Source organism: Callithrix jacchus, chromosome 22 (genome assembly GCF_049354715.1).
Source record: "Callithrix jacchus isolate 240 chromosome 22, calJac240_pri, whole genome shotgun sequence".
Lineage (NCBI taxonomy): Eukaryota > Metazoa > Chordata > Mammalia > Primates > Cebidae > Callithrix > Callithrix jacchus.
The window spans coordinates 45,333,643-45,356,521 of NC_133523.1; the positions used below are offsets into that span (position 1 = coordinate 45,333,643).

The 22,879-nt window shown below is 45.5% G+C and overlaps 1 protein-coding gene across 1 annotated transcript in view; it reads left to right on the top strand.

The window, feature by feature from the left end:
* Positions 1-6,506: 6,506 nt before the first annotated feature.
* ZNF616 (zinc finger protein 616) overlaps positions 6,507-22,879 on the top strand; it is a 28,420-nt gene continuing 12,047 nt past the window's right edge. Inside the window, exons 1-2 of the mRNA NM_001270936.2 lie at positions 6,507-6,597; positions 18,120-18,246. Of these exons, the coding sequence (NP_001257865.1) occupies positions 6,583-6,597; positions 18,120-18,246 (142 nt within the window). The 5' untranslated portion in view covers positions 6,507-6,582. The remainder of the gene's footprint in view (positions 6,598-18,119; positions 18,247-22,879) is intronic.

Below are 22,879 nucleotides of genomic sequence, written 5' to 3' on the forward strand. Positions count from 1 at the left end.
GAGAACAGGCCTCGCCCACCCCTGGAGGTCCCCCGCGTCATCCCCGCTTTTCGGCCCAGTCAAGCCCCACCTAGTTACGCCCCCTACCGCCCCGGCCTCCCATCACCTTCTCAGGGCCCCTCCCCAAGTCAGGCCGGTCTTTCCGCCCCGCCCCTTCCCAGTCTTTCCCCGCCCAGTCCCCGCCCCCAGGCCGCCCAGCTTTTTCTTCCCGCTCTCCCAGTTTCCGGCACACCCGGAAGCAGATCGAGCCGGGGAGAGGCCTCGTCGCTATGCTTGTGTTTTCGTCTTCCTGGGTTAAACATTTGCTTATCTCCGTGAACCTGGATTAAACGTTTGCTTCGTTCCGTGTACCTGGATTAAACATGCGCTTCGCAGTCCATTCTCCATACCCATGACCTGGGGATCGCTGCGGACCTTAAAATACCCGCAACAGCCCCTTCGTCCCAAGTAAGTCCGATTATTGCCTCCCTTTCGGTTTAGAATCTCTCAGGCTGTTCCTTGCTCCCTGCCTTTCTGCGTTAGGAACATGTAGACAACCGCATTCAGGTCGTGTTTCTGCTTAAAACCCTTGTTGACCTCTGCTTGGGCCCCGGGCCCCTCACTCGCAGGGTGGATTCCCGCCCGTCGCGACCCCCGAGCGTCTCCCTTGTCGGCTCCTGCAGGGGAGCGCCCGCCGCCCAGCTCCTGAAGTAGCCGCTTCTCCTCCCAGGTCCTGGGATTCTGCAGACCCTCCCTGTTCTGAGACTCCGTCCCCCGCCACCTTGTGTCCTCCTCACGCCGGGTCCTTCTGCTCCCCAGGCTTCCCTTTCACAGCCACTGCTTTCCCTGACCCCGCGTTGGGGGAGGTGACCTGAGTCTGTCTTGTGACATCCAGTGTTCGTTCTTCCCAAATTTTACTCCATTGGAAAGTGTGCTCTTGTGCGACGTGGGCATCTTATTCCTTCCCTTTCCTCCTGAATGTGTGGGTGAGGGGGATCGGGGAAGGAAAAGAGGGGGAGCGACGGGGCAAAAGGAAAAACCGAGGAGAAAAGAATGAGGGAGACGCATAAATAAATACACGGGGCAAAAGGAAAAACCGAGGAGAAAAGAATGAGGGACACGCATAAATAAATACACGGCAGAATGGATGATAATTTAGGGACCTGCAAAGAGCAAGAGTGAAAGAGAGGACGCATGGAGAAAGTAGCAGGGGGAGAAAGCACATAGAGAAATTAGGGAAAAGGGGAACCTTCAGGGAGATGAAAGGCAGCAAAATAGAGAGGGGCGGCCAAGGAGGAGGCACTGCAGACAGCGGGGAGGTGAAAGAGTTGGAGCCGCGGCTGACAGAGCCACGTGGTGCTGGGACTGAAAGACCGGGCAGTGGGTGACAAAGCAGAGTAGGAAAAACACGGAAGGGAGGTAGCCTAGGAAGCGGGAGGTGCTAGAGAGTGGGAACAAAGGAGTTGTAACAGGGACGAGGGAGTGTAACTGGAGAGCAGAGAGGGAGCTCTGATGGGGAAAGAGGCAGAAATACGGGAGATTGGGGACAATCGGAAAGTTTGGGGAGAAAGAAATAAGAGGTGACATAAGTTGGGGCGCATTGGGCAGAACAGGCATAAAAGAGGGAACGAAAGAAGGGAAGAAAAACAGAAAAGGGAAAAAAAACACACATGCAGAAAGTGGGAGAGGACCCCATCCAGATGAGCGGTGAGTTGATTGGATATGGATGGCTGTAATCTTCTAATTTGTGGCTTTATACTCTAATTTAAACTTTGTTTCTTTAAATTATACTCATGAGGATGAAAATTACCACTCTTTCTTATAAGGCTTTTACACTTTGTATTTATTTGTATCAAAAGACACTTAGAATCCCTATTTAGCCATAGAGCAGAGACTTGATTCAGTCATGTTGTAACTCTTCTGTCCAGGGATGGAGCAGAGGACAGAGGAGGGAAAAAATAGGCAAGAAATGACTGACTGTCACCACAAGATCTATCTTTGTTTGTTTTGTTTTGTTTTTTTCTCTTTTGGAGTCAGGGTCTCTGTCGCCTAGGCTGGAGTACAGTAACATTATGTGGCTCACTGCATCCTGGACCTCCTGGGCTCAAGCAGCCCTCCTTCCTCCTCAGCCCCTGAAGGTGCTGGGATTACATGTGTTAAGCACCTCTCCAGGCCTGCAGTGAAGGAACGCAGGCCTTCTCTGAAGGAAGGTGGAGAGTGTTTTTGTTTTGTTTTGTTTTGTTAGTGGATTTACTTTTCTCCTTGTAGTTGCTTTACAGTTAATTCATTGTTATTTTGGAAGTTTGAGATAAATTTTAGTTTATTCAGTTTCTTCTATAAATAACTGGTAACTTCTGAAATAAGATTTGATGGCATCCTCATCAATTGGTCATTAATTTCTAAATATTGCCTTTTTTTTAACTTTTACCCCATGATTCATTAGATTGTTCAAAAACTTTTCAAAATGTTAAAATATCCAATACAGTATATTCACCATGGAATACGTTAGATTCCTCAGAACTTCTTTATTTTGTAACTGAGAATTTGTGCCCTTTGACCAATGTTTCTCTACTTTCCCCACCCACCATCCTGTGGCAACAATTGTTCTGCCCTGTTACTATGAATTGGCCTTTTTTTAGATTCTACTTGTGAGAACATAACAGTCTTCTTTCTGTGTCTGTCTCATATCGCCCAGCATAATGTCCTCCAAATCCATCCATGTTGTTGGAAATTGCAGGATTTTCTTTTTTATGCTTGAATAATGTTCCTACGTGTACACACGTACACGCTCTATACATCCATGTATACACACACACACATTTTCTTTACATTTGCATTCACGGAGGGGCACTTGGGTTGTTTCTTTATCTTGGCTGTTGTGAATGATACTGTAGTGATCATGGGAGACAGAGGTTCCTGAATTTTTTTTTTTTATTAAGTAGAGGCATGGTTTCGCTGTTTTGTCCAGGCTGGTCTCTAGCTTCTGGTCTCAAGCAATCCTCCTGGCTCAACTTCTCAGAGTGCTGGGATTACAGGCATGAACTACCACGCCTGGCCTAGATGTCCCTTCAACATACTGATTACATTTCCTTTGGATATATACCCAGGAATGGGATTGTTGGATTTCATCGCTGTTCTATTTTTAATATTTTGAAGAACATCCATACTGTTTTTCGTAATGGCTGTACTGATTTGCACTCCCAGCAGCAGAGTACAAGGGCTCATTTTTCTCCATATCATTGCTAACACTTGTTAACTCTTGCCTGTTTTATAATAGTCTTCCTAAGAGGTATGAGGTGATAGCTTATGGTGGTTTTGATTCATATTTCCCTGGTGATTAGTGATCTCGAGCACCTTTTCATATACCTGTTGGTCATTTGTATGGCTTTTTTTTTTTCTGAGATGGAGTCTGACTCTTGTTGCCCAGGCTGGAGTGCAGTGATGTGATCTGGGCTCACTTGAACCAACCTCCGCCTCCTTGGTTCAGGCGATTCCCCGCCTCAGCCTCCCAAGTAGCTGAGAGACTACAGGCTCCAGCCACTATGCCCAGCTAATTTTTTATTTTAGTAGAGACGGGGTTTCACCATGTTGGTCAGGCTGATGTCAAACTCCTGCCCTCAGGTGATCTGCCCACCTCGGCCTCCCAAAGTGTTGGGATTACAGGCGTGAGCCCACCGTGCCCAGCTGATTTCTGTATATTTCATGGTTGTAAATGATAGACTTAAATGTATATTTGACAAATTCCTTACATACCTTTTCCTTTTTGAGATAGAGTCTTGCTCTGTTGCCCATGCTGGAGTGCAGTGGCACGATCTCAGCTCACTACAACCCCAGATTCAAGCATTTCTCCTTCCTCAGCCTCCCAAGTAGCTGGGATTACAGGCACGTGCCACCACGCCTGGCTAATATTTTGTATTTTTAGTAGAGACAGGTTTTCTGTGTTGACCAGGCTGGTATTGGACTCCTGACCTCAGGTGATTCACCCACTGCTCCCTCCCAAAGTGGGATTGCTGGCGTCAGCCACCCCACCCGGATCCTGACAAACCTTTTTAATAATTAGGCTATATGGTTCATCTGTGAGTTTTTTCAAGTTGTTACAAATCTTTAAAATAGCTTTCAAAATGTTTATTGAAGAAAATTCTTTTATAAGTGGACCCACACGATGCAAACCCATGTTGTTCTAGCATGAACTGAAGTGAGAAGCAAGGTCTAAGCTGAGCCCAAAGGGAGGGTGGGCAGCTGGAGAGTTGGTTCATTGGTCCCCAGAGCGGCACCGCAGTCAGCATTCTTGATGGAGACTTCTGCAGTGTCTTTTGGGAGTGCAAGAATCATCAGGCAACTCACAGGAGTATTATCTGGAAAATCTCAGAGATCATTAAGGGGTTACCTTTGTTTTTTGGAATGTCATGAGCTGCAAGTTAAGATGGTTATGGATGTTTTGGAATATCCAGTGTCAATATGGAGAGTTTCCTTGGAAGATGCTGGGGTCTCACTGGGGCACGTGCATCGTTGCTGACATCTGTTTCAGTAGATGGTGGTGCCAGTGTTTGGGGGTGAGCTCCTTACGAAAGGAATACGGTATCTTAGGTCATTGAGTCCTCGGTATCTTTGTATATATTAGTTCAGCATGAGTTTATGAGTTGTTGGGGCATGCGGGATTTCGTAGCAGGATATGGGGAGCACCATGGAATATCTGGGAAGGGTGTGGGACCCCATGGAAGTCTGGAAGTCTGTCTCAATTTGAGATTTGGGCCAGGGACACAAACTTTATCCATATCACCCACCTTATGTGTCTCCATGTCCCCTGCAGAACTGTCCCCTGAACTCTAGAATCCTGTGTCCTGTTGTCTCATCTGTCTGCTCAGCCCTCTAAGAATCACCTCCACCATTATGTATCCAAAGTGACTTCCCGAACTCACTAAGTACATTCCCCTGCAATCCTGAACACCTGAGATGTAGGTGACTATACTTCTTGGCCTTAGCTTTACATGTCAGCATATATTTGAAATAGAGAAGACCTGACATTATATAGAAGTGTTTTAATTCAAATGTAAAAGGAAAGTTACAATTACTTAAAACGGTGGGGAAATCCATAGTCCCCGAAAGTGCTGTGAGCTGTGGGAGAAAAATGTTTGAGGACCTCGTCCTACCTGATCTTCTGCCTTGGGACCTCTCCGACCTCATTTTCTACCTGTGTCCTCCTCTTTCCCTCTGCTTCAGCTACACAGGCCTCTTTCCTGTTCCTGGGGCCTAGGTTGCGTCCACCTGGGCTGTCCCTGTGCCTACAAGGGTCCCTCAGTTGCAGGTAGTCTGGCAAGATTTCCCACTACCCCAGGCTGCAAAGCTGCCCTCTCCCACCAGCATCACATGAGATTTCCCACTCATCTAAACCAAACTTACTGCTATGTTCTTTTTACATTCTGAGGATCTGGGGAAAATGGCCTCCCAAAGAAAAGTGACTTTGACACCATCAGCCTGCTGTTAGTTTCCTGCTTCTGCTCCATGCAGCCCTTTTCAGCTTAGGAAGCCAGCCTCCTCCCCTCAGCTCATCAGTACACTACTTTCATTTTAAGAATCAGGTGTTGTCTGATTCTAGGATTGCAAATAAAAGCAGGTCCATATTTTCTGCTCTGTGTGTTTTTTCTAGTCCTGCTTTCTGCTTTTCTATAAACTGGTGACAACAGAGCCCCAAGGGGATGCAGAGCTGGGAGGCTGGGGCTATGCTAGCCTTGGCCCCGTTGAGATGTACTCAATCCTGGCTTCACACTAGAGTGCTGAGGCATCTGTAGTAGCACATGGTTTGTGATCCCTTACTAGAGATTCTCCTTCTAACAGAGGCCCAGCCTCTGTTATGTTTAAGGTACCCAAGTTGATTCTTTTTTTTTTTTTGGAGGTGGAGTTTTGCTCTTGTCGCCCAGGCTATAGTGGAATGGCTTGATCTCAGCTCACTGCAACCTCTGCCTCCCGGGTTCAAGCAATTCTCCTGCCTCAGCCTTCCAAGTAAATGGGATTAGAGGTGTACACCACCACACCCAACTAATTTTTATATTTTTAGTAGAGACAGGGTTTCACCATGTTAGCCAGGCTGCTCTCGAACTCCTGTCTCAGCTTCCCCAAGTGCTGGGATTACAGGCGTGAGCCACCATGCCCAGCCCCAAGTTGATTCTAATTTCTGTCCAGCATTGAGCTTCAGGCCTTTGTGTCCTCCATTTCCGAGGACTGAGCTCAGCCTGTGACCCACAGAGGTGGGTCTGTGCTCTGCATGGGGTTTGATCAGAGATGGGTCTGTGCCCTGAATGGGAGCTCAGTCCAGCCCAGCTCCCCACTCCTGCAGCGTGTGTGTGGCCTTCTCCAGGAGCGGAGCAAGTGCTGAAGAAAATGATGAAAGAGTCACTTGGTCTGTGTGTAGGAATTTATTATCCTTGTCTCCCTGTGCAGTGGGCTGTGTCCACATGCTGAGGTCTTCCCTGTGTGCGTGGTTGTGGCACAGAAAGGAATGTGTTAAACAACATATTTTTGCCTTTCAGGTTTGATGTGTGAAGAATTATATTGACTGAGAAAGAACCCCAGAAGAGGAGGAAGGGGGTAGAAAAGGAGGAAGGGATGGCTCTTTCTCAGGTAAAGTGATATTCTTGGTGCGTCATTTTCTCTCCTTCCTTTGTGAAGTGCGGGGCGTTGGAGTTTGCGAATCTTCTCTGAGTCTCAGGCATCCTGCCTGACACGTTTGCTCACGCTCATCTATGCCTTTCCTCAGTCCCTCTCATCTTACTTAGATTCCATCTTACCATGACCCAGTGACATGAACCTGGGAAGAGGCTCCACTGGACATCGTCCTGGGAGGGGCTCACACCCAGATGTGGATGGAGCCCGGCTGTGGGCCCCATGGTGGCAGAGCTGTTGGGCAGCAGGGATTGTTTAGAGACCACATGTGGCTGCACTGTCACCTCTCTGTAGACCAGGAATAGAGAAGCTGCCTGTGGAAGTCACATATTAATGTGCATAAATACCTAGTAGACTATCAAAAGTGGCCAGATGCCGTGGCTAACTCCTGTAATCTCAGCACTTTAGGAGGCCGAGGCGGGTGGATCACTTGAGGTCAGGAGTTTGAGACCAGCTAGCCAACATTGTAAAACCTTGTCTCTAGTAAAAAAAAAAAAAAAAAAAATACAGAAATTAGCCAATTATGGTGGCTTGCCTGTTATTGAAGCTACTCAGGAGGCTGAGGTGGGAGAATCACTTGAACCCGGAGGTGGAGGTTGCAGTGAGCCGAGATGGTGCCACTGCTCTACAGCCTGTCCTTTTTTTAAGGACAGAGCAAGACTTTGTCCTAAAAAAAAATGTATATGTACATGTAGGTATGTATGTATATGGAAAAGGAGGACTGTGAAGGAAGATCTTTCTGCCTGATTTTGTACTGTATTTGAAGCTGATGAATAGTCGCTATTTCTACCTCCACCACCTTCATCACTGGGAATGGAATGGAAAATGAGATACAGACATCGGAGCATGTTTTATTCCATCATTGATTTAAAAATATGAAGTCAACCTGAACATCCGATTTTCCTAGCCACGGTCAGAGTATCCATCCACAGAGACTGCAGTGTTCATGCAGGGATGTCTACCAGCAGTTGTTTTAAGTTTTAAGGCTATAATTTTGCTCAGATGTGAGAGCTGGGCAAGATGGAGGGCATCTGTAATCCCAGCTATTTGGGAGGCTGAGACAGGAGAATTGCTTGAAGCGGGGAGGCAGAGATTGCAGTGAGCCAAGATCACCCCATTGCTCTCCAGCCTGGGCAACAAGAGTGAAACTCTCTCTCAAAAAAAAAAAAAAAAAATAGTCTTCTTCTTGATGTGGTCCAACTTTTGGGGTATCTCAGTCCTTTGTTTAATCATTATTTTACTTAACAGTATCCGCCAAGCACATGGATATTGAGGCTGGCAGTTTGGATATGTCAGTGAGAAGCTGTCACATCCATAATTTAAGTGCAGTAAATAGGGTTCAGTCCTGTTTGAGGTTCTGGGTATCCACTGGGCATGTTGGAACATATCCCTCGTGGATTAGGGGATTCCACTGTGTTGTGTATCTGGCACTGAGCACCAAGTCTCTCTGTCCTCCGTTTGTGAGGGATTACATGAACCTGGGATCCGCAGAGAGGGGAGGGAGCTGTGCTCTGCATGGGGTCTGATCAGGGCTGAGTCTGTGCCCTGAATGGGGCAGCTCAGTCCAGCCCAGCTCCCCACTGCTGCAGCGTGTGTGTGGGTTTCCAGGAGGGGAGCAAGGCCTGAAAAAAGAGTAAAATCTTCACTAGTTTTTGTAGGAGTTTCTTGTTCTTAGAACAAGAAACTCTGGTTCAGTGGGCAGTGAAGGACACCTTTCTACAGGGTGAGGTCTGACCTGTGTGTGTGGTTGTGGCACAGGAAGGGGACTCTGGTGCAGTGGGCAGCGGCGGACATCTTTCCACAGGGTGAGGTCTGACCTGTGTGTGTGGTTGTGGCACAGGAAGGGGACTCTGGTGCAGTGGGCAGCGGAGGACACCTTTCCACAGGGTGAGGTCTGACCTGTGTGTGTGGTTGTGGCACAGGAAGGGGACTCTGGTGCAGTGGGCAGCGGAGGACGTCTTTCCACAGGGTGAGGTCTGACCTGTGTGTGTGGTTGTGGCACAGGAAGGGGACTCTGGTGCAATGGGCAGCGGAGGGCACCTTTCCACAGGGTGAGGTCTGACCTGTGTGTGTGGTTGTGGCACAGGAAGGGGACTCTGGTGCCGTGGGCAGCAGAGGACACCTTTCCACAGGGTGAGGTCTGACCTGTGTGTGTGGTTGTGGCACAGGAAGGGGACTCTGGTGCAATGGGCAGTGGAGGACACCTTTCCACAGGGTGAGGTCTGACCTGTGTGTGTGGTTGTGGCACAGGAAGGGGACTCTGGTGCAATGGGCAGTGGAGGACGTCTTTCCACAGGGTGAGGTCTGACCTGTGTGTGTGGTTGTGGCACAGGAAGGGGACTCTGGTGCAGTGGGCAGCGGAGGACGTCTTTCCACAGGGTGAGGTCTGACCTGTGTGTGTGGTTGTGGCACAGGAAGGGGACTCTGGTGCAGTGGGCAGCGGAGGACGTCTTTCCACAGGGTGAGGTCTGACCTGTGTGTGTGGTTGTGGCACAGGAAGGGGACTCTGGTGCAGTGGGCAGCGGAGGACGTCTTTCCACAGGGTGAGGTCTGACCTGTGTGTGTGGTTGTGGCACAGGAAGGGGACTCTGGTGCAGTGGGCAGCGGAGGACGTCTTTCCACAGGGTGAGGTCTGACCTGTGTGTGTGGTTGTGGCACAGGAAGGGGACTCTGGTGCAGTGGGCAGCGGAGGACGTCTTTCCACAGGGTGAGGTCTGACCTGTGTGTGTGGTTGTGGCACAGGAAGGGGACTCTGGTGCAGTGGGCAGCGGAGGACGTCTTTCCACAGGGTGAGGTCTGACCTGTGTGTGTGGTTGTGGCACAGGAAGGGGACTCTGGTGCCGTGGGCAGCGGAGGACACCTTTCCACAGGGTGAGGTCTGACCTGTGTGTGTGGTTGTGGCACAGGAAGGGGACTCTGGTGCAATGGGCAGCGGAGGGCACCTTTCCACAGGGTGAGGTCTGACCTGTGTGTGTGGTTGTGGCACAGGAAGCGGAATGTGTTGATTCTGAGCAGTAATTAGCGTATTTTTGACATTTAGGACTGACTTCTGGACAGTCATGCTGTGCGATGAAGAAGCTCAGAAGAGGAAAAGCAAAGGAGTCAGGGATGGCTCTTCCTCAGGTAAAGTGATATTCTTGGTGGATTGTTCTATTTCTCTTTCTTTCTGAAATGTCTGAAGCGTTCAGGCTGACACGTTTGCTGGCACTCACCCATGCCTTCCCTCAGTCCCTCTCATCTGATTTAGGTTCCATCTCCTGTGGCCCAGTGACATGCACTTGGGAAGAGGCTGCCCTGGGCATGGGCCTGGGAAGGGCTCCACCCAGACGTGGATGGAGACAGGGTGTGGGCCCCGTGGTGTCAGAGCTGTTGGGCAGCAGGGTTTATGTAGAGGCCACATCTGGGTGCACTTTCAGCTGTCTGCCGACCAGGAGTAGAGAAGCTGCATGTGGAAGTCACATATTAATGTGCGCAAGTACCTGGTAAATTCTGGAAAAGGAGTTCAGGAAGGAGAAATGTTTTCTGTCTGATTTTACCACATTTGAAGCTAAACACTTCCTAGTTTCTTGTTTCTTGCTTGGTTCAGGGAAGGCATTCCCTGTGCTTTCTGAGAACGCCCCTCCCGTGGAGACTGATGTATCTGCAGGGAGTCTTGTCCAGCATCTGTATTGGTGACGAAAGCTGTAGTTTTGCTCAGAGATTGTAGCAGATTTTTTTGTCATTAAAGAGTTAGAAATTATATTCATTCTTGTTCCGCCAATTATTGTTATTATTATTATTATTTTTTGAGATGGAGCTTTGCACTGGTCACCCAGGCTGGAGTGCAGCAGCACAGTCTCAGCTCAGTGCAACCTCCACCTCCTGGCCTCAAGCAAGTCTCCTGCCTCAGCCTCCTAAGTAGCTGGGATTACAAGTATGTGCCATTAAGTCTGGCTAATTTTTGTGTTTTTAGTAAAGACGGGGTTTCCCCATGTTGCCCAGACTCGTCTTGAACTCCTGCTCTCAGATGATCCACCTGCCTGGGATTACAGGCGTGAGCCAGAATGCCCGGCTGATTGTTACATTTTTAATGTTAAACATCAAATTATATGTATATTTCTTCTATAGGAAGACACCAAACATCCAGCTTAGGCTATCAATTACAAAGCCTCCCCTGCCCTGCGTGGCATTCCACCCTCCCTCTGTCTCACTGGAAACCCACTGCTGTCAGCTTTGTGTCAAGAGTAAGAGCAAGTCCTGTAGAAATATATTTATACAGCTTTATGGTATTTTAAATAAAAGGCTCAGTGATTGTTTCGTTGTGATGTTTTATTCCAAAAGTTGTGAAAATTTGCATGTTTTTGTGTTAGGAAGGTGGATTCTTTGCTCCTTTACATCCTCATGTGAACGTTCTCTGAATTAGAAATCAAGTCATTTTGGCCAGGTGCAGTGGCTCACTTCTGTAATCCCAGCATTTTGGGAGGTTGAGGCGGGCAGGTCACCTGAAGTCTGAAGTTTGAGACCAGCCTGGCCAACATGGTGAAACCCTGTCTCTACTAAAAATACAAAAATTAGCTGGGTGTGGTGGCACATACCTGTAATCCCAGCTACTCAGGAGTCCGAGGCAGCAGAATTGCTTGAACCCGGGAGGCAGAGGTTGCAGTAAGCCGAGATTGCACCATTGCACTCCAGCCTGAGGGGCAGAGCAAGACTCCATCTCAAAAAAAATATCAGTCACGTCTCTAGTCTTTTGTGCCTGGCGTGGTTCAGGGAGCACATACACCAATCAGCCCAGGAAGAGACTCTGGAAGTCCCCAGCCTTGTCTGGGATGCGCCCTCTCTGGGCTTTGCTTGTCATCTCCTAACTGAAGTGGGTGGCCAGGTTCTGCTCAGGAGCTCCCCTTTCTGCACCTGCTCTGCAGCCTGTGTGGGGCCATAGGAAGCTGAGATCCGCACCGCCACCTAGTGTCTGCCCGCATTACTGCGCCCTCTGGTTTATGCTGGTGCCTTTGTTCTCCGTGGCTTCCTGATCTGGAGTCCTGTTACTTCAGTGCTTATGTTCAATCTAGACAGAACATTGTCCCTCAGGAAAAATCTGGAGTTTGTAATTTCCTCTGGATGATGTCATGTCATGCCTGAGCAGGGGCTTAGGCTAATGGGCTCACACATTTTCCCACTGGACTCCCAGCAGGTTGATTTGGTGCTTCTTTGGAACTTACTAAGGGCCTGCATTTCTCACAAAGGCAATTGGCCTGTGTATTGTTTAATTTTTGTCTTTATGGGGACAGAAAGGTCTTTGGCTCCCTACTCCTCTGTCTTACTGACATTACTCTTTTAGTAGAGCTACAGATTTCTCACACAGGTCTGGAATATCTTTTAGTTAGGGGCCATGTATATTTGCTCAGGGAGGTGCAGAATGTTTCTTGCGTGTGTGTGTCATTTATAATAAGTGCTGCTAAGAAAGGAAACTTGTTTTCAATTTATTTGTGTTAGTTTATTTTTTAATTTTAATTTAATTTTTATTTTTTTAAGATGGAGTCTCACTCTGTCACCCAGGCTGCAGTACAGTGGTGTGATCTCGGCTCACTGCAACCTCTGCCTCCCGGGTTCAAGCAGTGCTCCTGCCTCAGCCTCCCAAGCAGCTGGGACTATAGGTGTGTGCCACCATGCCCGGCTAATTTTTTATGTTTTCAGTAGAGGCAGGGTTTCACCATGTTAGCCACAATGGTCTCAAGCCGCTGACCTCATGATCCACCCGCCTTGGCCTCCCAAAGTGCTGGGATTATAGGCGTGAGCCACTGTGCCAGGCCTTGTATTAGTTAATATGCTAAAATGGCATTCTGTTTTGGTTACAGGCCTGTCATTCCTTAGTTCTAACAGATCCAACTTTTTCCTGCCTCCTCCCCCAACTTTTTTTTTTCTGTTTTTTTTTCCTCTGCTTCTGGTCCCTGCTCAGGCCCCCTGTGTGGTGGTGATTGTCTGCAGCACGGACCAGTGCCCTTTTCCTTGCCTTAAATTAGAGGAAATGGATCCCATGTTTACTGCTGATTATGATGTTTTTTGAGATCTTCTTGTTTAACATTGTGATTTTTTTTTTCCAGTTTCATTCTTGGCCTGAGTATTAATTAGTAATTAAGGTATGTGCTCCTGAGATAATTTCTTTGACCTATGTTTGTTTGTTTTTTGAGATGGAGTTTCACTCTTGTTGCCCTGGCTGGAGCACAGTGATGCGATCTTGGCTCACTGCCACCTCCACCTCCCAGGTTCAAGCGATTCTCTTGCCTCAGCCTCCCGATAGCTGGAATTACAGGTGTGCACCACCATGCCCAACTAATTTTTGTATTTTTAGTAGAGATGGGGAGGTCTTACCGTGTAGGCCAGGCTGTTCTCGAATTCTTGACCTTGTGCTCCGCCCCCTCAAAGTGCTGGGATTACAGGTGTGAGCCACCACTCCTGGCCACCTGAAAATATGCTTTATTATATATGAAATTTATGCTAAATGAGATTTTAACTGTTCTGGCAACAGAAAAAAAAAAGTAACTGAAATGATGGATATGTTAATTTTTTAACCTCTAGTGACTTTTTTACTGTTCATACCATAATATCATGCTGTATACCATAAATATACACAATGAAATTTATCAGCAAACTAAAGTGGGCATCAAGGAAACATTTTAGTTTGACATAGAAAAAAAATTATAACCTAAGAAAAGGACATCGAGCCATTTATATTAAAAACATTTAACTACAGAATATGAAATGGGTCCTAGAATGCAGTAAAAGAAAATTGGGCGAAGAATGAAAAGTATTTTGGTTTGATTTCCATAAAATAATGAAACCCCCTCACAGTGCAGGAAATTGGACAATGGTTATACGAAGGGTTTTCACTTTCTCCATCTCCTCAAATGTCAATAGAACATCGTAGTAAGTTCTTTTTTTAATGAGTAGGAAGTCTCATGCTTCATTGGTATATGAGGACACTATTGCACCGCAGGATAATGGGGAGTCTTGCCAGATCCAGGAAAAGAGGAAATGCACCATCCTAAAGAGGCGATCACTCTGAATTCTCCAAACCGGAGGAACCCAGGTTCCTTTCCCTGTCACGATCTCCATTATCCCTCATGTTTCAGTGGGGAGCGACAGTTGTAAGTGCTGTTGCAAGAGTCACTGAGAGGTGTCAAGATGCATTTACGTGTCATTGTGAGATTTGAGAGAACAATTCTGTGAATGTCCTGTTGTGAAATTCTACTGGGCCAGTTTTTGAAATGTTCGTATTTTTTATGTTAATAAACACTAGTGGCTTGTGTTGCATCCTCTTTGGAACAATGTCTAAATGAAGACATGGATCTTTTACAGTTTTTCACTGTTTCAAAGAATGTCGCCATGGCTGCCATAATGCTGTCTTCACCACAGGTGTTTGGGGATTCCTTCAGATTGGGATAAATAAGTGTTTGATCTTTCTTTGCAAGGCCTGGCTGTGATTATAAAATACGTGTTTCTTTTAGATCTAATGTTTTATTGCTTACATTTTGTTTGCACGAATCTTTAATTTGAATTTTTGTGTATGTTTTGTTGTAGATTATATTTGATTATAAAGTTTTAGATTATAAATATCTGACATTTTGGGCTGGATGTAATTTGTATTTTAAAGAAGAAAAAAATATTATAAATATGATAATAGGTTCACATGTAGGTTGGCAGACCCCCTCCATTTTCTTTCCAAAATTATTTTGGTTCTCCTTTTATACAACACAATCATATGTTATTTAAATTCCACATATTGGCCTGGTGTGGTGGCTTATTCCTGTAATCTAGCCACTTTGGGAGGCCAAGGTGGGTGGATCACCTGAGGTCAGGAGTTCAATATCAGCCTGCCCAACATGGTGAAACCCCATCTCTATTAAAACTACAAATATTAGCCAGGCGTGGTGGTACACATCTGTAATCTCAGCTCCTTTGGAGGCTGAGGCAGGAGAATCACTTGAACCCAGGAGGTAGAGGTTGCAGTGATCTGAGATCGCACCACTGCACTCTTGCCTGAGCTACAGAGTGAGACTTGTCTTAAAAAAAAAAAGAAAGAAAGAAAAATTCACATATTTCTTTTGTGTTTGAATGGCTCTGAATTTTTTCAGTTGCAGGTTTTTATGTCACCACGTCTTCGATTAAAAATTGAGTTTGAGGCCAGGTGCTGTGGCTCATACCTGTGAGCCACCAGCACTTTGGGAGGCCGAGGTGGGCAGATCACCTGAGGTCAGGAGTTTGAGACCAGCCTGACCAACATGGAGAAACCCCGTCTCTACTAAAAGTACAAAACCAGCTGGGCATGGTGGCACACGCCTGTAATCCCAGCTACTCGGGAAGCTGAGGCAGGAGAATTGCTTGAACCTTGGGAGGCAGAGGTTGCGGTGAGCTGAGATCACACCATTGCACTCCAGCCTGGGCAACAAGAGCGAAACTCCATGTCAAGAAAAAAAAGAATTGAGTTTGTCAGTCTTTGATAATATATTACTGTAGTTCAGTAATGTTAGATATATTCACATTGTTTATTGGACTCCCAGAATGCACGTGTTCTTGCTGCTTGATGGTTTTTCATCTGTTACGCTCTCTTCATTTTCCTGCCTTCCTGCCCTCCCGCCTTCTTTCCTTCCTTCCTTTTTGAGATGGAGTCTCACTCTGTTGCCCAGGTTGGAGTGCAGTGGCATAATCCTGGCTCCCTGCAGCTTCTACCTCCTGGGTTAAAGCAATTCTCCTGCCTCAATCTCCCTTAGGAGCTAGAACTACAGGCATGTGCCACCACACCTGGCTATTTTTTTATGTTTGGTAGAGATGGGGTTTCACCATGCTGGCCAGGCTCGTCTCAAACTCCTGACCTTGGGTGATCCGCCCAACTCGATATTTTCTTCCTTTTTAAAATAATTTTTCTTCCCCTCCCTGTCAAAATCCCCTTTGAGTTAACTGATTCTTTCTTCATGATTAAGCCTTCTATTTAACTCATCTCGTGAATTTGTCAACTCAGTTGTGTTTTTAGCTTCAGATTTTCTTTTTCTTTTTTATTGTTTTATTTTTTGAGTTAGAATCACACTCTGTTGCCCAGGGTGGAATGCAGCGTTGCAATCTCAACTCACTGTAACCTCCGCCTCCAGTTGAAGTGATTCTCGTGCCTCAGCCTCAGATTACAGCCATGTGCCACCACACCCAACTAACTCTGGTATATTTAGTAGAGATGGGGTTTCATAATGTTGGCCGAAACTGGTCTTGAACTCCTGCCCTGAAGTGATCCTCCCTCCTGACCCTCCGAAAGTCATGAGATTACAGTTGTGAGCAGTCACACCTGGCTCAAATTCTTTAAAGTGAAGATGTAAATCACCCTTTCTTCCATGTAAGTTTGTAGAGATTTTTTTTTTTAATAGACCATATTTTCCTGTTTCTTTGTATGTTTTGTTGTCTTCTTTTGCGACTTCAGCATTTGAAAAATCACTTCCTCCCCAGATTTGGTGGTTGCTTTGTACAGGAAGGACACTCCAATCAACTACCCTAGATCCTGGAAACTTCCCATGCCTCTTCTCACTGGGGATTGTGTCCTCTCTGGGCCTTTGCTTGTCGTCTCCCTGTTGAAGAGGTTTGCTGATTTCTACTCAGAAGCTCCCCTATTTTCTGTGCTATTGTAGACTCTGCTACTGCAGACATCTGTGGTACTAGATCTTCACCCTCATTTCTTTCTATGTTACTGTAGTCACTGGTTCATGTCAATCATTTTTTTGCTCAGTCGCCCCTAACCTTTAATCCTGTTTCTTTCAGTACTACCACAGGAAGTCATCACTAGGGCAATTCTCAGTCTAGCCGTAGGGCAGGGACACCTCAGAGATTCCTTACGAGGGCAAGGTCAAGGGGAGCCCTGGGAGCAGGACTACCCCTGAGACACCGGAACTGTAGCATCACTGGTATCTGGTCCCAGCTCTGGAGACCACAGCCTTTGAGAACTTCCATGTGGGGTGATTCAACAAAACTACTGCGGCAGGGATCCCCAGGACATGGAGGACCTAGCCCCTACTCAGGGTGTCTGGAAGGTGGGACATAGAGTCAAAGAAGATTATTGTCAAGCCTTAAGATTTAAGGTGTGTGCCGTATTTGAGTTTGACACTTACATGGGAGAAGCTACCTCTTTCCTGTTTCTCCCTTTTGGAATTGGAAAATGTAACCTGTGTCTGTCCCACTATTGGATGTTGGAAGCACTTAAGTCGTTTGATTTCACAGGTTCACAGTTGGAGAGCAGCTTGCCTCAGGATGTGTTTAGACTTTTGAATTGGTAGTAGAAAACTTTTAGACTTTCCGTTGGGATGGAATTCTTTTGTTATGTGAAGAGTACATGAATTCTGGCGGGGCAAGACGGAAGGCTATGGTCTGAGTGTTTTTCTCTTCTCCACAGTTCATTTGAAACTTAATCGCCAGTGCCCAATCTCCAAGCATTGTGAGTTTTGGGTTTTAATAGGTGATTGGATCACGGGGGGTCTGCCCTTATCAATGGGGCCTGGTGTTCTGGACAATGAGATTTCAAAACGCTTATCTGACAGAGTTCACTGCTTTTTGGCCCTTTTGTCCCTCTGCCGTGTGGGGACACAGCGTTCCTCCCCTCCAGAAATGCAACGAGACACCATCTTGGAAGCAGAGATCATCCCTCAGCAGACATCACTCCTGTTGGCACCTTGATCTTGGATTTCCCAGCATGCAGAATCATGAGAAATACATTTCTATTGTTTGTAAATTACCCAGTCTGTCTTCTGTGACTACGGGCGGCATAGAGAGACTAGGACATACTGTAACTGTAATTTCACTGTTTGATTGTTTTGACTGAACTCTAGTTCTCAGACATTTGGGTTCAGATGCTTGCTCTGCTCTTTTCAGGTTGTTGACCTAGACAAGTTTGTTTGCGTGTCTGACACAGTAACATGGGAAGAAATCTCTCTCATAGGCTAATATGTTGTTATTTGAATTAGAACATGTAAAGCATTTGGGGAAATGACCAGAACATGGGGAGTGTTCCAAAACGTGAGTCATTGCTGTTGCTCTGGTCGTCATGGTTTTTAGTTGCTGACTTTTCTTTAAAGCCGCTACAGACATTGTCATCTCTGAAAACACCACTCACACACTAGCTCATCTGGGCACTCAGCTGATGGCTGGAACGTTATATTTGACACTTTTTTAGGGATAACCATGTGTTTCTCTTATTTGTGTATTTTTTTGTATTCTCCACAAACAGATAAATGTACACTGATTTAGAGAATATAATAGTCTTCTATTGTATTTTATAACAAACTAAATTAGGGACAAATAACGTTCTCACAGACACCTTCTAGAGATCTGTCAAAACACACACTTCAATCAAAGTGATGTGACGGTTCTCTCTGCTTATTGTAGGTAAACATAGTGCTCCTTTTTAGTTAAATAAAACATATTTTAGGTAAATCATATTGCTCTTTTTTGAAATGTGTTGTACATTTCAGGGACCTTTGACATTCAGGGATGTGGCCATAGAGTTCTCTCAGGAGGAGTGGAGATGCCTGGACCCTACGCAGAAAGCTTTGTACAAGGATGTGATGTTGGAGAACTACAGGAACCTGGTCTTCCTGGGTGAGGATAATTTCCTTCTAGAAGTTCAGATCTGCCCTTGTGCATATTTCTGTTTTCTCTGTTGTCTTTCTTGGGAGCCCTTCCATTATTTGAGACTGAAGTTGATTAAAAAATAAAAGGTTCATAATGCTGCATCTGGCCTTTCACTGTCCCCTTTCTATAGATACTCTGCTGCCTTTGTACACCAGTGCTGTTCCAGAGCTGACGAACACAGAACTTTATGGCAGAGTTAAAATATCCAATTCCCTGTTTGCTGTCCCTGCACTTTTTAGTTTGTTTGTTTAAGGCAGGGTGTTGCTCTGTTGCCCAGGCTGGAGTGCAGGGGTGCGATCACAATTCACTGCAACCTCTGTCTCCTGGCTCAAGCATTCGTCCCACCTCAGCCTCCCAGGTAGCTGGAACTATGGGTGCATGCCACCATGCCCTGGTAGAGACAGGGTTTCACTGTGTCACTCAGGCTGCTCTTGAACTACTGGGTTCAAGGAATTCTTTGGTCTTTGCACCCCAGAGTGCTGATATTACAGGCTTGAGCCAGTACGCTTGGCCTATCCTTGTGTTTTTGATTCAGTAGTTCTTGGAAAAGAGCTAGACGTCTGCGTCTTATGCTGTTCCCTAAGCATTCAGAAGGAGGCAATCAATGGATGAGTCTGAAATATTTTATAGATCCAACTGTAATGTTTTTTCTGCTACCAAAACATTGGACTGGAATTCTGGAACACCATCGGCACATTTTCTTTATTTTATCATGAGCCGGACTCTGTCTTGCTGACCTGAATATTATCTTTATGTTGAAGCAAGGGAAAGAGCCCTGCACTGTGGTCAGCCAAGTGAAAATAACAAAGAACCCAAACTGGAGGGGAATGCATGAAAGGTGTGATCACAGTTAAGAGCTGAGATGGGCACAGAGGAAGCAGCACAATGAAATTCTATTTGGGAAACTGCAATTGAGAGGGTTTGGTTGGAAAACAAATTTGATTCCTTTTGAGCGCTGAAATCTTTCTTCCCACCTATCACTCTGCTCTCCAGACATGTATCAGTTTATCCTTTCACTCTCCAGTGCTGCTGCAGCTCAGAGCAAAAGGACAAGACTGTTAGGCTAGACAACACTGGCATCTGTCTTCTGTGAACCCTGGTGCTTTGACTCTGTGGCCTGGGAAGGGCCTTTTCAAAGGAACCTCTTTTCCCTGTGGTCTCTCCTCCTGATCTTGCTTTCATCTAGATGCTCAGTCTCTGTCCATACAGATCAGAGCTGAGGCTTCCATCTTACTGATGCCTAGTGCTTTCCTGTTCCACCCATTTCCTATACTTGAAAGAGCTGGTCAGGAGATGGAAAGACATTGATTGTTCTTCCTTTGAATCTGCATTCCCAGAAACTACACTGAGCTGTCCTAAGCCCTCTCTGCCTCTTCAGCTTTCTCAGCCATTTCTTCAGTTCTTCTTTGGCCACTCTTCTTGGGTTTGTGACAGCGGAGTGAGATGGGTCCTCTGAGATTGTTACATAGAAGAAAAGGAAAGACAGTTGACACAGACATCCTCTCTTTGATTCTTAGTGCTATACAGGGAGCATATCTCTGTCTTAAAACTCTTACCTTGGCTTCTGTAGACAGCAGAGTCTCATTTCAAGAACCCTCCTAATCCCACTCCTGTGTTTTTCCCTGTCTTCCAGTGCTCTGTCGAGTATGGTTATACCTTGGCTCTTCCTCATCTTATATTCACTTTATGTTTGTGTGATTTTTTTTTTTTTTTTTGCCTCTGAGTCTTCTTTGGATAAACATATTTCTAGGGTCTGACATGTCTGTCATCCTTCGTTCGTTGTGACAACCCACCTTGAGGTTATGAATAACATCTTGTGGACTATCCCATGGAGTAGGTTTATTGGTTAACAGAAGATTCTTGAAGGGAGAGCACTTTGAGTAATAAGTGTTAGTATCGTGTTGCTACATACAGATATGCCTATTAAAGCCGGAGTCTGCTCTTTAATGCTCGAATAGTCAGCATTTCCCATGATATTCAGATAGAGAACATCACAAGATCATGGGTTTTTAGAAATGTCACAAAAGTAACTCCCGAGCATACTGTGGATCTCATATACTTATGGTCTTCCTTTTTGAGCTAGCAGTGAATGGTGTAGAAATTTCTCCCAGGGAGAACGTTGTCCAAGGTCACAGCTTTGTGTCTGCAGGGCTGTTGGCTGAACCACTGCTCATGCCACAGTTTCCTTCCCCAGTATTTTCCATCTATGATGAGTATGACTTTGATCTTATTGAGGAAGCTAGTGAAGTTGAATGAAGCTTTTTGTTTTGTTTTCTTTTGAGATGGAGTCTTTTAGTGTCTCCCGGGATGGAGTGCAGTGGTGTGATCTCAGCTCACTGCAACCTCCACCTCCCAGGTTCAAGTGATTCTCTTTGCCTCAGCCTCCCAAGTAGCTGGGATTACAGGTGCCCGCCACCTCAAGCCTGGCTAATGGTTTTGTATTTTTAGTAGAGATGTGGTTTCACTATGTTGGCCAGGCTGGTCTCAAACTCCTAACCTCGTGATCTGCCCACCTCGGCCTCTCAAAGTGCTGAAATTACAGGCATGAGCCACCATGCCTGGTCAAAGCTTATATTTTTTAAATCCATATAATTTCTTTTAAGTGACCGCTACTTTTATCTGGTGCCTTTTTATGTATTATAAGTGAACTTTTTATTTATTTAATTATTGGATCCATATTTTTGAGGATGCTCAGTTTTCTTTGTTTTATGTTTCTTTGTGAGATAGAGTTGTATTGGGGAATGCATATCATTTTTTATATTTTACTACAAGATTTCTTTCTTTAGTACAGTTGGTATAGCTCAGCAGCAGTTTCTCTATAACTTACACAAACTCCATAGTGTTGTCATAAGTCAGTTACTCCTTTCACTCCCATTTCACCTGACTTAATTTCTACTATTAAATTTGTTAATTAAATGGATTATAGTTCCTTTTACTGGAAATTTTTTAATACCAAAAATATATATATATTTTTTTGAGATGGAGTCTTGCTCTGTCACCAGGCGGGAGTGCAGTGATGCAATCTCAGCTCACTGCGACCTCCGCCTCCTGGGTTCAAGCGATTCTTCCACCTCAGCCTCCTGAGTAGCTAGGACCACAGGCATGTGCGACCAGGCCCAGCTAATTTTTTTGTAAAAAAGAGCGAAATTCTGTCTCAAAAAAAAAGTGGGGGATATCTTTTCTTATTCTTTGAATTCAGCCTATGTGTGTCCTTCAAATAAAAGTGAATCTTTTGTGGATAGCATGTAGTTGGAGCCCATTTGTAAAATTCATTCTGCCAGTCAGCGTGTTCTGATTGTGGAGTTGAAGCCACTTAAATTAATGTAATTACCGATAGAGAAGGACTCATTGTTGCCATTTTGCTAAATGTTTCCTCTGTCTCCTTTAGATTATTTTGTTCTTCATTTCGGTTACGGCCTTTGTGTTTATTTATTTGATTCTTTCGTCCTGACATACTTTTATTTCCATTGCATATGTCTTCTGTACATTCTTTGTGGTTACCATTGCAATTACAGAAAATACTTTAGATTTATAACCTCATTTTCTAAACTGATAACAGTTTAACTTTAATCACATACAAAAGTGACTGCTTTACAGGCCTACTTCCATGTAATGTTTTTGATATCCCTGATTACCTCCGTATGTACTGTGTCTCCATTAACATGTATTTAAACCTTGACAACAGTGTCCTGCTTTCTTAGTTTTCTCAGACTAATCTTTGCCTGTTTTGGTAGGGTTTCACCTTCTGTACCCTAAGTCTCCTTAACATTGTTACACTATCAATAAGATTTTATGTTGTCTTGTTGTGTGTATACAAAATGAATTCATTTATCTCCTGTTCATGGCTATTATCAAATTTTTTTCTTCAGGATTGTGTTGTAGGAACATTTTTTTCACATATCTCCTCATATGTAGGGTTTTTGAGCATATGCCTGGAAATAGAACTCATGGGACTTACAGTTTGATAATTTTTATAACAAACATTATAAAGACATAAATCTACTTTCTTCTCATGTCATCACACTGCCTCCTTTTTTTTTTAGCCAGAGTTTCGCTCTTGTTACCCAGGCTGGAGTGCAATGGCGCGATCTCAGCTCACCGCAACCTCCGCCTCCTGGGTTCATGCAATTCTCCTGCCTCAGCCTCCTGAGTAGCTGGGATTACAGGCACGCACCACCACGCCCAGCTAATTTTTTGTATTTTTAGTAGAGATGGGGTTTCACCATGTTGACCAGGATGGTCTCGATCTCTTGACCTTGTGATCCACCCGCCTCAGCCTCCCAAAGTGCTGGGATTACAGGCTTGAGCCACCGTGCCCGGCAACTTAATTTTTGTATTTTTAGTAGAGACAGGGTTTCACCATGCTGACCAGGATGGTCTCGATCTCTTGACCTCGTGATCCACCCACCTCGGCCTCCCAAAGTGCTGGGATTACAGGCTTGAGCCACCGCGCCCGGCCCACACTGCCTCCTTTTTAACTGTCTTCCCTGTCACTTCCCAGTGTTCTTCCCAGAACAGTGCCTAAATCAGTGTGTGTAGAGGATGATGACTCAGCTGTTATTCATGGGGATGGCTCAATAATGCTTTTGGCAACACAGCA